Source organism: Trachinotus anak, unplaced genomic scaffold (genome assembly GCF_046630095.1).
Source record: "Trachinotus anak isolate AG129_WGS33_773 ecotype Australia unplaced genomic scaffold, CSIRO_AGI_Tana_v1 ptg000009l, whole genome shotgun sequence".
NCBI lineage: Eukaryota > Metazoa > Chordata > Actinopteri > Carangiformes > Carangidae > Trachinotus > Trachinotus anak.
The window spans coordinates 4,983,524-4,996,984 of record NW_027273860.1 but is presented as its reverse complement, the minus strand read 5'-3'; the positions used below and the strand labels follow the sequence as shown (position 1 = coordinate 4,996,984).

Sequence of the window (13,461 nt, the reverse complement as noted above, 5' to 3'; positions counted from 1 at the left end):
CAGATAATAATCACTTGTTGATAAGAAAAAATAAGAAGAAAAATGTGTGAACAAATGTTGCATTTAGATCACTGTGCTGTTTATTCTGATGAAAGAAACTATTTAGCATGGATAAACTTATGCTGTAAATTCATGCAGTGTTGATGGGACTGATCAAGTTGGACAGTCAAATGCATGTGATCACACAGCCCTGGTGGAATAAACTGTAATGTGAACAGGGTTTTCTACTCATTACCTTGCAGTCGGAGAACAAAATGTTAAAATCAGTAAAAATTGCCAAAAAAACGCTGAGCACTGAATTAGTCGCTGTCATTGTGTACTAACCAATTAAGGGGACTGGGACAAAATGTGCACAAACCCCACTGTGCGTGTCTGCATGAGCTTGTCTCGTGTAATGTTTGAGAAGAAATCAATTTGTATTTTAAAAGCTTGGCACATACTGAGCATAAAGATGGACGGAGGAGGCGCAGCAGGAGTCGTTTCCATACTTTAATCTGCTGCAAAAACTTCAACAGCTGATCCCTCAAAGACTTGAACACCCAGAAGATAATAATTAATACTCAGCACAGTCTACTGTGAGCTGCTGCCCGGATGTGTATAGAGACACATATTATTGACTTTTTTCCTGCGTATTTGCAGCCTGAGATGAAGGCTGTAATTTAGAACGTTAATCTGCCTCCCTCCCTGTAAACAACGCCTCTGTTAATAATTCATGGATTAATCAACACGTGAATACGACTAAGGGGAAAGAGAACGAGAGGAAGTGACGCTGAGCTCCAGTTTCTGAACGAAGACACGCACACAGACAGACGCACACTTTGGGTGAAGTGAAAAGCAAAATATTGAGAAATCCAAATCTGCTTGTGACATGATTTCATTTATGTTACATAAGGAAAACACAAAACCACTTTTCCACTAAACAGAGGGAAAACAGCAGCTACAGAAACCTCCAGACATCTCAACACACTGAAATCTCTTTTACACGTCGCTCAGAAAATGATGAAATATCCTTTTAATGGCTTTCAAAAGAGTCCCAGCTTTGACGGCAGAGGGCCTTTTATGCAGCAAAGAGTAAATAAAGGCATAATAAAAAAAAAAAACAACTGCTCAGTTCTAAATTGCATAAAATTATTCAACAAATCTTTTAACACTGTATCAAATCCTCTGATATCAGGCATGGAAACAGGGTCAGGAAAAAATGCTTGCCGCCTTCTACAACCCAATTATCGTTAGGGGAAACAAGAAAGAATAATCCCGCTAACAGCAGCTACACACTCAAGCTGATTGCCGTTTACAAAATAAATAAATAAAAAAAAAACATCACCAAACAAGTTCATGAAATCTCCACCAAAGAAAATTGTGCTTCTCCAAAATGTTCCTGAATTATTCCTTTGATCAAGAAATCACATTATTTAGTTGTGTAACAAAAATACCTCATCAATACAGAAAAAAATAAATAAATAAATAAAAATGCCTGACCTATTTATGTGGATTTTTAAAAATTGTTTTTATTGAATTACTGGGGGCAGAGCCGATGCAATTTCACGTCTTCCACTCCACATGGTTGGTCTGAATCAGTAAAGTGCAATCGTGCTTATTTCCGTGTCCGTCGCTAACATGCTAATACCGGCCTAAACCCCCCCCCCCCCCCCCCCAATAACACTGCACATTCATTAACAAATCTTCCAAAAATATACACATCTGACTCCACGCAAATAAAGGTTTTTGGGATTGTTTTTTTTTTTTTTTATTCCAAAAGGTACATTAAATGTATTTTTTTCCTCAAATATGATTTTGTCCTTTTTAACCACTATGTTTTGCGACCAGAGCTCTCGCACCATGAGTAATTACCCACAATGCAACTTATTTTCAAGCTTTTTTTTTTTGTAAATGCAATCATTAATTAACAGCATCATCTCATTTTGTAATCAGCCTCTCTGTGTGGGTGGTGTTCTGACCTCGAAGCCCTGACCTTTTCCCACAAAATAAACTGAAATGAATCATCCTGGTGCATGGAGTAAACTGGTGCCCTTTTCCCTGCACCAAGAAAAAAACTACACAAACTAATGCAAGTTTAAATGTTTGCTCTTGGATGCATCCCTCGTGGCCCCTTTTTGCACATTTTTAGGCAGAGGTAAGTGAGCTTTAATGCAGCTTTTGTGCTCTTGTGCGCACACGATGGATGTGATTACAGCAATTACATTCTAATGGCAGGAGTCTGTAACCTTAACACCAAGCATTACAGTATGTTTAGCCCTAGTCGTCATATCGTCCTTCTGCTTTGTATACAGTGCCTCTGGTGAGCAGGATGAGTGTGGTCTGGCCCTGTGGTTGACTGCACAGAGCAATGATATCTTGTTCTGGGATTTAAAAGTCCCAGCTTGTATTTAAGACTCCCACCGAGCTCACTTTATGCTCGCACTTTCTACGATTAAGAGGATTTATCTCTTTAACTGGAGACCTGCGCCCATGCTCATGGCTCCCTCTCGAAATGTTCAGCTCCTGTTGCCGTCCCTTCCTCCGCTCCTATTCCCTGTAGTGAGCCACCAGAGTCAGTTTAGGTTTGGGGCTGTTAGCAGGGGGGAAGTGGTGGGGAGTGGCGGAGCCTCGATTAGACGGCGATGGAGCCATGTGATTGGCTCCCTGCGAGGACCCATGGATGGAGGCGGGCGAGGGCAGGGCCGAGGAGGGGGCCGGAGCAGACACGTGGTGATCTTTCTCCTGGCGGACGGTGCGGAACGTCTTGGTCGCCCGTGATAATGTCTTTAAGGTGGAGCCTCGCTCGGGCGTGGAGCAGCTGAGGAATGCCCTGAAACACCTGTAGAACTACATACATACACACACACACACACACACACACACACACACACAGTTTGTATCATTATTAGCACTGTGGTAATAACAGCAGTGGTTGTAATATTGGGGTTAATACAAGCCAAGCTGATACTAATGGCCAAGCTTGTCATGACACGACTTTGTTGTAAAAGTTGTTACTGTTAAACCAGGAAAGATGCAATAAGTGAACATGGAGACTTTATTTAATATAGAGATATGAGCTGTTAATTGAGGAGAATCCAATAAAAGGCAGCCAGTGTGAGATCTCCCCGGGGGACGTGGTCTGAAGTGGTGAAGAGACAAAGCAGCAGAAACTGCAGTGAGAGACTGAACAGGTAAGACTGCAGTGGCTCAACACACTGCAACTTGGAGAATGCATGAAAAACAGACAAAACACAAGCAAATTCAGAAAACATTCTTCATCAGTTTGACAACACATGTGCTGCGAATACCGACAACACAACAAATTCTAACACAATGGAAGTGTTTCCAGGGGACACAAAAAAGTGACGCACCTGCCTGGATGTATTAAAATAAACTTATTAAAATAAATCCATATGCACTTGTTGTTCAATGCTTTTAACTTCAAAAGTCACAAAGCATCGTACAACAAGTGCGATGCTGTGATGCAGCCAGGTCCATCACTTTTTTGTGTCCTCTGGAAACACTTCCGTTGTGAATATTTGCAGCGCATTTGTGTATTTTGTTGTGTTGTGAGTGTTTGTAGCACGTGTGTTGTCTGGTTGATACGAAAGTCCCAGTCAGATAAATAATTGATTGAAAATTGACAGTACGATCACTGTCCAATACTAGTGCAGTAGTTATCAAACCTCTTCTGTCATGCAAAAGGCAGAGGAGGTAGTAGCAGCAGACTTGTACTACTACTACTACTACTAGTAGTAGTAGTAGTAGTAGTAGTAGTAGTAGTAGTAGTAGTAGTAGTAGTAGTAGTAGTAGTACTTGGTAAAATAGTAGCAGATAGTAGAAGGTGTCAAATGGTGGTATGGTAGTAGTATTGGTAACAAAAGTAAGTAATAAAAGTGGTAACATATTGATTGTTATAACAGTTATTATAAAATATAAGAGTCATACATATACAGTTCTTATGACAGCAAATTTACAGATGTCATTTCGATCCAGTTCAGCCTTGCAGGTCTCCCCCTCCTCCACGTCAGGAGTCCAGAAGGCAGCGCGCTCCCCTGGATAAACGTAGTGTACTTAGTATACTCTCCAGTTCCGCACGTATACTTAAAGTCTACTACATTTCCCCAGGGCGCCGCAGATCAAACAGGCGCGCGTCTTATTACATCATCGCAGTGAGTACTTTTCCCCCAGCATGTTTTTATCCTTTGAAAAGACTGACAACCAGTGACTGATATGACAAATGAGAGCAGTTTGTGGTGCTTTTTGACTGAGATACTTAAGCAGCTGGCTGACAATTCATCATATAGGAACCAATTAATTTCTGTTACCCCGAGGAGATTGTGCAGCTTTCAAAATTAGCTCTCCGTTTTAAATCTTCCAGTGTCTCAAATCCCAGTGTATTATTCTACTGGAGAGCTGTGCCTGGGAAAAAAAAGAAAGCTGTTGGTTTAAAAGCAAAACCCCCAATGGAAACAGAGAGGATAGATGTGCAAAGTGAGGGTGGGAGGTGTGAAGGAGAAAGGGATGTCTGAGGTGAACAAAGAAAAAACAAAAAATAAAAGGGATGGAGGAAAAGGACAAACTGATGTCATGAGGGATTACAGCTGAAATCAGGCACAGATTGGATCTTAAGACTGAGGAGTGACCGAATCCTCACCTGCCACTGCAAGTGTGTGTGTGTGTGTGTGTGTGTGTGTGTGTGTGTGTGTGTGTGTGTGTCTTTAAGGCAAACAGCTCTATGATAAAACTCTGATACGTTTGTTTTGTGTAATAATATGGGCATACATAATACATTTTTTTCATCTCACACAGACATAAGGAATTCTTCCTTTCTTCTTTGAAAGTAAAAACTCTTAGTCTTTGCTGAAGGAGAAAGGTCGGTGTATTGGAAAAGGGAAGATGTAATAAAAAGCTGCTGGTAACAGATTTTCTGAATTCGACTATGAATTCACACTGTTGCTACTTCATTTACTGTAGACAAAGCTTTCACATCGCGCTGCCACTCAAGTGCTGCAGGCCTTCGCTCCACCAGAAAGCCCAGACAATAAAAGAACAAAAGCAGCAGAGGTGTCAGGGGTGCGACAGCCCCCGTTCAAATCCAGAAAAAGGACTCCTGCTGCGTGTCAACACCTCCTCTATCACCATAGTGGCTGATAGAAAGACCACAGAGAAGTCACACATGCTGGGATTGTTAACAGCTGGTAGCAGTATGATTTAGACTCAGTACTTTCAAATTTGAGCTTTGTCAGGCCAAGAAAAAGAAGAAAGACTTTATAACAGAGGAGTTACAAAAAAAAAAGTTATGTTTATTTTTCTCAGCTTTCCTCTGTTTTTTTTGTCATTTTTGTCATGTATTACTGCAACTCTTCAAGCCTCTGAAAATAAAATAAAGGAAAATCTCTTTGATTGTACGGTTGAAGTGGTTGCAACCGGTGAGGAGCGACTGACGCGACTTCATTTTCAAGTCGAGAAACACATTTTTTTTAGATCCTTGTGGTGAGAAAGTCTGGGAGATATGCATGCTCTTAAAAGAATAATAAATAAATAAATAAATAAATAAAACAGTTGAATTTATGTGACTTGAAAGAAATAATGTCCCAGTTAACAGAAAGTGTTATATTTTGTTATATTTTTTTCTTTATATTCTATATTAATAATCTGAATCTGGAAGGTATCTGGGAACTATAGCTGCCAGATATTGGAATAGAAGTATTAAGTAGTATAAAATGGAAGTACTCTGGCACTAAAATTAAGTAAAGTACTTTAGTAAATGTATTTAGTTACTTTACACCCTTGATTTTTGTCACACTGTCAGGAATATAGTTACATAATAGGCAACAGATGGAAACATCATGCAATGATTCACATTTTATTTTGCTGAAATTGAAGATAATTTTACAACATTTTATGACAAAACAACATTTCTTTGTTGTTTCTATTAGAAGAAGAAAAGCGTTAACTTCTGCGACGGTGTAATTGCTCAGCTCAGTTCCAGGGCGTGAATCTGCACAGCGCTTGAAGTCTTCAACTCGCCTCAACACACTGCTGCCATAGTTATGGGCTGGGAGGAACTGAAGACTGAAAGCGCCACACAGCGCGGCCTCCAGAGCGTTTATCTGTGGACCCCGAAAGTTCATTTAGCAACGTAATCATCACACACACACACACACACACACACACACACACACACACACACACACACACACACACACACACACACACACACACACACACATGCACCCCCTCAAAAAACTTCACTCTGGCACTACAAGACACAGCGCTGTCGTAACAAGTCAGCCTTCAAAGAGAGTTAAATGTCTCACAAGCTCAAAAGTGACAGTCAGTCAGTCCAATGGAAAAAAAAAAAAGACCCGGGAGACAGACGCAGGTAGAAGCAGATAAAAAGAGACAGAGACAGATAAAAGAGTGTGTGAATGTTTGAGAGAAGAAGGAAAGGTCACCGCCACGGTGTGACGTTCCCTGATAGTAGCATCACATGCTAATCAAAATCAAAGCTACGTTACCTTTTGGAGATGAAAAATAACTTACTCCCTCCTCCTCCCACCTGTCACCTTTCTTTTTCCTACCTGTCTTTCATCTTTGTGTCCTTCCCTCAGTGCATTACCACTTTTACTAGATGTCTGTTGTCCTTTCAATCTTCCTCCAATCCCTATCAAATTAGTTTTTCCTGCTTTCTGTCTTTTCCTGCTCTCTTCAGCACCTCTTCCTTCTACTGTCCCTTTTTTTTCTAGCTTTCTATCTTTTTCTTCTTGCTCTTCATTATATTTTCTTTCTTTCACTCCCCTCACCCTCCATCGTCTTTGTCTTTCCTCTCCTTAACTTCCCTCCGACCTTGCTTCCTTTCTTTCTTTTTCAGTTTCTCTTTACTTTCCTCCATTCACTGCTTTCCTCCTGCCTCCCGTTTCCTCTCTCATCCTCTTTCCATGACAGAACAACACAAATAAAATGCTATGGGGACACTATGATAGTTAAATTCACAAAAAGATATGACAGGGTCTGAGTGAAATACAGTTATACAAACACCTTGCAACAATACAAATGGATGGTGTTGGCTGTTGGTTTTTAAAACTTGCTTTTAAAGGGTCTGGTTCCTGTGGTCGTGGATGTGTTTTACCAGATGATTTGCCTCAGTTTGGAGCCAAGCAGGTGAGATGACGGCAGTAATGCAAAATGATGTGCTTTGTATCACTGAAAGAAATACTCTCATATCATTTACAGTTAAAGCTCTGCTTTGCTTATTCTCTGCTATGTCCTATTCTCCCAAAATGATCACTTCACGGTATGATTCCCTCATGCTCGCAAGGAAGAGGAAAACTGGGTTTTGTTTTCTTAAGACAACTGCATACAAGACATAATCTAATTAACTTCCACTACTTTCCTGTGGCATGAGCAGAGGGACACATCTCTGTCACTGTCTAACGCCACTCTGTCTTTGTCAAGTGCAGGAATACGAGCTGATAAAACTTTCTGTTCTTTCAGGAGAAGTCACCCAACATCATCTGTGCAGGTAAAAGCAGATTAAAGAGTTGGTCAAAGAGTAGAAGTGGAAAGGCTTTGTTTTACCTTGAGAGGGAAAAAGGGTCCTACATGACACATGTACATAGCAGTGAGGAGTCACACATAAGCTGTCTTCGTATTTGTTCACAGCTATTATACTAATCTGCTAATGACTGCGGTAATGATTTATTGATGGTTAAATGCTGCACAAACCACACTGAAGTTTGCTCTGTTGGCCTTTGGACCGCCAGTGGCATCAACTAGATTACTTCCTCTTTCATAAGTGCTTTGTTTTTTTCTCTCTGAGCAGTGTCCTTGAATAACAGTGATGAGTATCACGACCTCACAGTGGGTGGGAGCGGGGGGTGTTATGCATTGACGATGTTATGGCTTTGACGCCATGATAATATAATCACGCCTCTGTCTTTAATCTGCACGTTTGTTTGCATGTGTCTTCGTGTGAGTGCATGTGTGCTGGCAGCTGAATAGCTGGAGTGTGTGTCTGAAAGGTGTAAATGAGGAGCTGGCAGATGGAGAGTGGGGGTCTGCTGGTACCTACATTAACTTCCCCAGGGTGTGAATCTCATATAACTTCAATTACTGCTCCGGGTGTCTGACGCTTGGACTTAAATAAGGGAGAGCAGATAATTAGACTGTACGACAGTGAACACCTGACTCTACAACAGTTGAGTTTAGTTTAGTTTAGTTTAGTATATTTCAGCACTATATATAATATATATTTATTTATATATATATCAAATAAATGTTTTTTTTAACAAACTATAATGTAGTTGTAAGCAGATATAACAAAATCTTTAAAGGAGCTATATGTAAGTTTTGATATTGCTACATAGCCAACGTTAGCATCAACAGCTGTTTACTTACCAGTTGTGACCAGTTTTTGCATTTACAATATAAAAGGCAAAAATACACCCTCTGAGCAGCGCTACTTCTTCAGGGCAGCCTGGAAGCTACAGTATAGCTCCTTTAAGTGTTTAATAATGTACAGAGGCGTCCACTTGTGGTTGCCAACTGGAGTTCTAGTTGTTGACAAATGCATTAATAAACACATCTGCTACAATAGAGTGTCTTAATTATACATGAATTATAAAATGAATGCATCTCCTTGCCAAGGAGGAAATAAGTCCCAGTGTGGCTTTCTGTGCTCAGTGTTGATGCTGGTGAACACTGCAGCGTTGTTGTCTGTCGGCTGCACAGTTTAGCTAACTATCTCAGGCTCATGCTGATTCCCCGCTGTCCTGGATAAAGTTTGGCATTACTGATAAAGTTGGCGAGACAGTATCTGTGGATCCCTGGGACATCTGTCCCCCGCTGAGCAAGTGTTTCAAGCAGCTGAGCTAATGTGAGCTACAGGAAACAACACATGCATCTCCCAACTGTCCAGACCACAGCAACTGGATCAGACTTGGCTCTAACTCCTGGGTCTAACTTGGACTAATCAGTCGTCATAACCAAAACATGACTGTGTGTGTCTGCCCTGTAATTAGATGGTAAAATGTAAGGAACATACCAGAGATTATGACAGATTTATATTTACATAGAGAGGTTGCTTTGCTGACTGTCATCTCTCTCTCATCCTGAATGTGTTACAATGAGAAAACAGGCAGGAGACACATGAACATGCACGGCAGAGAGATGGTGATGAAAGAAGAAGCAGGCAGTAAAACCAGAACACCTCACCTGTTTGTTCATGAATATGTAGATAAAAGGGTTGATGACGGTGGAGAACTTGGCCAGCAGTGATGGTGTGATGCTCGCCTCTGGAGTTAAAAGGTCGCGGGGCCCAAAGGTCGCAAGGAGAGCTGCAACCCCGTACGGCAGCCAGCAGACCAGGTAGCACACCACCATGGTGACCACCATCACCAGCACCCGCTGCTCTCTGCGGCGGGTCACCACCGAACTCACGCTGCGGACCTGAGGGAAACGCAGCAAAACTTTATTAGTGCATTGAAACAAACACAAAAGTAAACTAAAGAGGAAGAGAGAAACAAGGCTGGTACAAGTTTCGTCAATTTGTGGAGCCCAGTTTCTTCTCTGGGGGCCAGTTTACAAGCAACAACAAACTGCTCCCCAGCTAAAGTGCACACACCAAGACAAAAACATGGGCTCTGATGTCCTAGCTTGCATGCAGAAAGATAACAAACAAATAATTATTAACAATTAATCAATTATCAATCCATTCATAGAAAATGTATTTCAAACTGATTTCATGCTTTTCTTTGTCATGTATATCATGGATATATTGGACTGTTGGTCGAACAAAACAAAACATCTGAATACATCTCCATGGGCTGTGGTAAATTATAACACGCATTTTCACTGTGACTACTACTACTTTTTATAGGTCAAACGATTGATTGAGAAAACATTTGGCAGATTAATTAATAATGAAAATAATGGTTAGTTGCAGCAAGACATTGGAGTATTTGAAAAAAATTGGAGAATTTAAGATGTAAGCTGACAACAACAGGAATTATATTATATTGATTAGCCAAAATATAAGCTAATGCAATATTATTACTTGCTTTTAGAAATATTATGTGAAAAACATATTATGAAATTAAAAAATATACATTTAAAATTAAATTATATTGAAAATATAAACTTATAATATGTAAGGATTGCCTTTCCATGGGAAACTATAAACTTTGTTCTCATAAAAATATACTGATATTATAGAAATTATTAAATCATTATTATAAAATTATTACTTTTTTCTCAAAACATAACAACTTTACTCTGAAATCTCAGATTTTTCCCCACATTGTTCCTAATACTCACTGTTAATACTGTCTTAGGATCACTGTGTTTTGCTGTAGCAACCTGACAGATCAGGAGCCACTATTGCTGCACCACAGAGTGCTGAAGCCAATGATGAATAGCCTTGGGACACAGCTAATAGATTTTGGCTCTGAATAATGAAATCTTGTAAAGGAGCCAACAGGAAAACTCCTAACCTTTCCCTAGAAAGTGAAGACTCACCCATTCTGGCACCAACTCCATCACCCTATATCTACTCCTCCTTCCTCTGTGCATTTACCTGGATGGTTTGCCATATTTCATGCTGTCCCAAATCAGTAAGTGGGAAATGGAGGAGGACATTAAATCCCTGGTGCAGGTTCTCCAGTGAATCTGCACTGATGCTGGGATCAGACTAACACAAATCAACCCCAAAATGCCTCGATTTGACAAACGTGGTACAACCAGAGCAAGAATTCCTGTGTCTCACCCCCAGCACATCATAATAATAAATACCTCTCCTTTCTGCGGTGATTCTATGTGTTAGAAGACTAATAAATGCCATCAATATTTAATCAAGCTCTGTAGAAAGGAGATGTGTATATATGCATACAAAATAATATAGTTTTTGACCCTAATAACTGAAATAGTGAAGTTAAAATAACAAAGGAGACATCCCTGTGTTCCTCAATAAATTTGAATTGTTTTGCATTCATATAAAACTCATCAACAAAAGAATAATTCATCTCTTATGTAGCACATCCTCAGATGTTTTGGGGGATGAGCAACAGCAGAGACTCTAATATACTGTAACTAAGCGAGCAAGGTGCCCTCCACAGCTGAGAGTCATCATCATCATGACTGAAAATCTATATATTACTAAGTAGTCAAGCCTGCAAAACCTGGACTGCGAGACAGTCTGCTGTCGCACTCATTTGTAGAACACACGCACGACCAAGCACCTGAGTGAGGGCAAGAAAGATAGATCAGTGAATCTATTGATAGATTTCCCCCGACAACTGAACTAGACCTAAGTATAAATTTTCATTGCCAAGCGCTGCAAAGGCTGAGTTGACATTTAAACCCACACAATCAGATCCTACTCTGCCAACACAAGTACTGCATTCAAAAACTCCCAATTATTCATACATGTGGTAATGTCATTTTAAAGCCAAGAAAAAACTAAAATTAAAGATGATAGAGGCAGAGAGAGGAAGAATGAGGAGATTCAGGCTGTGATTTTGGGGCCAGTTTAACTTAATCATTTGGACTCGTGCATCAACAGCAAACTCCAAGCCAGGAGTTACGAGAAGAGACATACCCAGCGTCACCGATGCCAACTCTCCTCTCATGAAAGTAGCCAGTGGCTGTTTAAACAGTCAACAAATATCAAGTGCAGTTTTGCTCACATATGACTCATGCAAATGTACAATATCAAAGCTATGCACTGCATCTGTTTGTGTGTTTTCCTCGTGGACCAAAAATAAAACTCGTAGCTTTTGAGATCTTGAGAAAAACTTGCCAAGAATGTCTGCCAATGCAAATATTCACATTTACATAACTCTTGTATATGTATTATTATTTTCCAGTGCAAAGACCTGAAACGTGGGCTGGACAAGCCATTGCAGAATTAGTTGTCTTTACTTTTTCACCAGAACTGTGATGTTGTATGATTGCGGCTCTAAGCAAGGATCAATCTCAAACCTGTCACTCTCAGCAATGAATTCAAAGATGCCATATCCAAGAACCGATGCAGCAGAGGTGATACCAGAAAAAGGTACCAGGCACCAGATTATATCCTGGAGTTGAGTTGAGCTGGTACCATGCAGTGGAAAAGGTATATAAGAGTGTTTTACCCGAAATATGTCCTGACAGTCCTGCCAAAGTGCAGAGGAGCTGCCATCTTTTCCATATTGTCTCAATATTTGAGCAGCCACCCTCAGAACAGTGACTTACAGAACTAAATCATCCTGTCCATGTTACTCTAGGCAAACTGCACCCTCTCAATCCTGGTGACAGCTGCTGCGTCAGCTGGATGTAGTTGAGGGTGTCGAGGATGTTTTAAGAATATTTCAGACCAGCCACGGCCCGGAGTCATTCTTACCGCCAGAGAATGATGGGTGTGGCAAAACCTATAATATGTTCCGACATGAGACAATGTCAGGTCAGTAATGGACCAGACACTGTCACATGATCAAGGACATGCTCCATCATCTGGTTTGCCAGACATCAGTGATGCTGCAAATGGGATCGGGGCATATACCAAGAACAGAGTAAATAAAAAGAAAAGGTGATATTATAATACAACCAACCTATGAATCAGGCACAAATAAAATACAGAGCAGTTCCAACTCATACTTAAATCCAGGCACAATGGAAGAAAACAAGACCAGCTTAGCTCAAAGATATTTTTACACTTACAGATTAAATAAACATGATATAATGTGTTAATTACTGAGCTTTAAAGGGCTGGTATGCAGATTTTGAGCCAGGCCAGCTCTTTCCCTCCGTTTCAAGTATTTGTGCTAAGCTAAACTAACCAGCTGCTGTCTCTAGCCTCATATTCAGTGTACAGACATAAGAGCGGTATCAATGTCCTCATCTTACAATATATCTTACTATCTAAATATGAGGCACGTTTTCATCATCACACGTATTTAAGACATAAGTTACATGGATGGATATTTACATTGATTATTTTTCTATACTACTATTACTATTCCTATAAAATGGAAATGGAGTTTGGAGTTGGAGTTGGAGTGTATCAAGGGCAAATCTTCAAATCAGTCTGCAAGTCCAGTTGTCCATAGAAAAATATATTAAAAAAGCAGCCTATGCATCAGTGGTAGGACCAGAATAGGCGTAAAGTCTACTGCCTGATTGTCCATCATACTGACGGGAAGGACAGAGAAGACAAAGTTTGCACTAAAGTTTAAAAGTACACCAAGAATATTAAATTTGCACCTTAGAAAAGGGAAGAGACTGAGGCTCCCCAGAGGTGCACAGAGAGCCTGAAACATGATGGATTATAGATATTTACGTTGTGAGAGCTGCTGTCGCAGAGGTGTGTTCAGAGAGCCACAAGTTTTTGTGGTGTATGAGTACAAATTGCAGATCTTGGCAATAAAATTTTCTTTTTCCTTCTCCATTATGTACGTCACTTAACATACAAGAAAGTCTATGAGACAAAACTGCATCTTCCTC

At 40.3% G+C, this 13,461-nt stretch overlaps 1 protein-coding gene across 1 annotated transcript in view; it reads right to left on the bottom strand.

Moving 5' to 3' along the window:
• Positions 1-989: 989 nt before the first annotated feature.
• The window catches only part of tmtopsb (teleost multiple tissue opsin b), a 28,571-nt gene continuing 16,099 nt past the window's right edge, over positions 990-13,461 (bottom strand). The window contains exons 3-4 of the mRNA XM_071484679.1: positions 9,199-9,432; positions 990-2,826 (exon numbers count right to left, since the gene is read on the bottom strand). Coding sequence (XP_071340780.1) covers positions 2,527-2,826; positions 9,199-9,432 — 534 coding nt within the window. The 3' untranslated portion in view covers positions 990-2,526. The remainder of the gene's footprint in view (positions 2,827-9,198; positions 9,433-13,461) is intronic.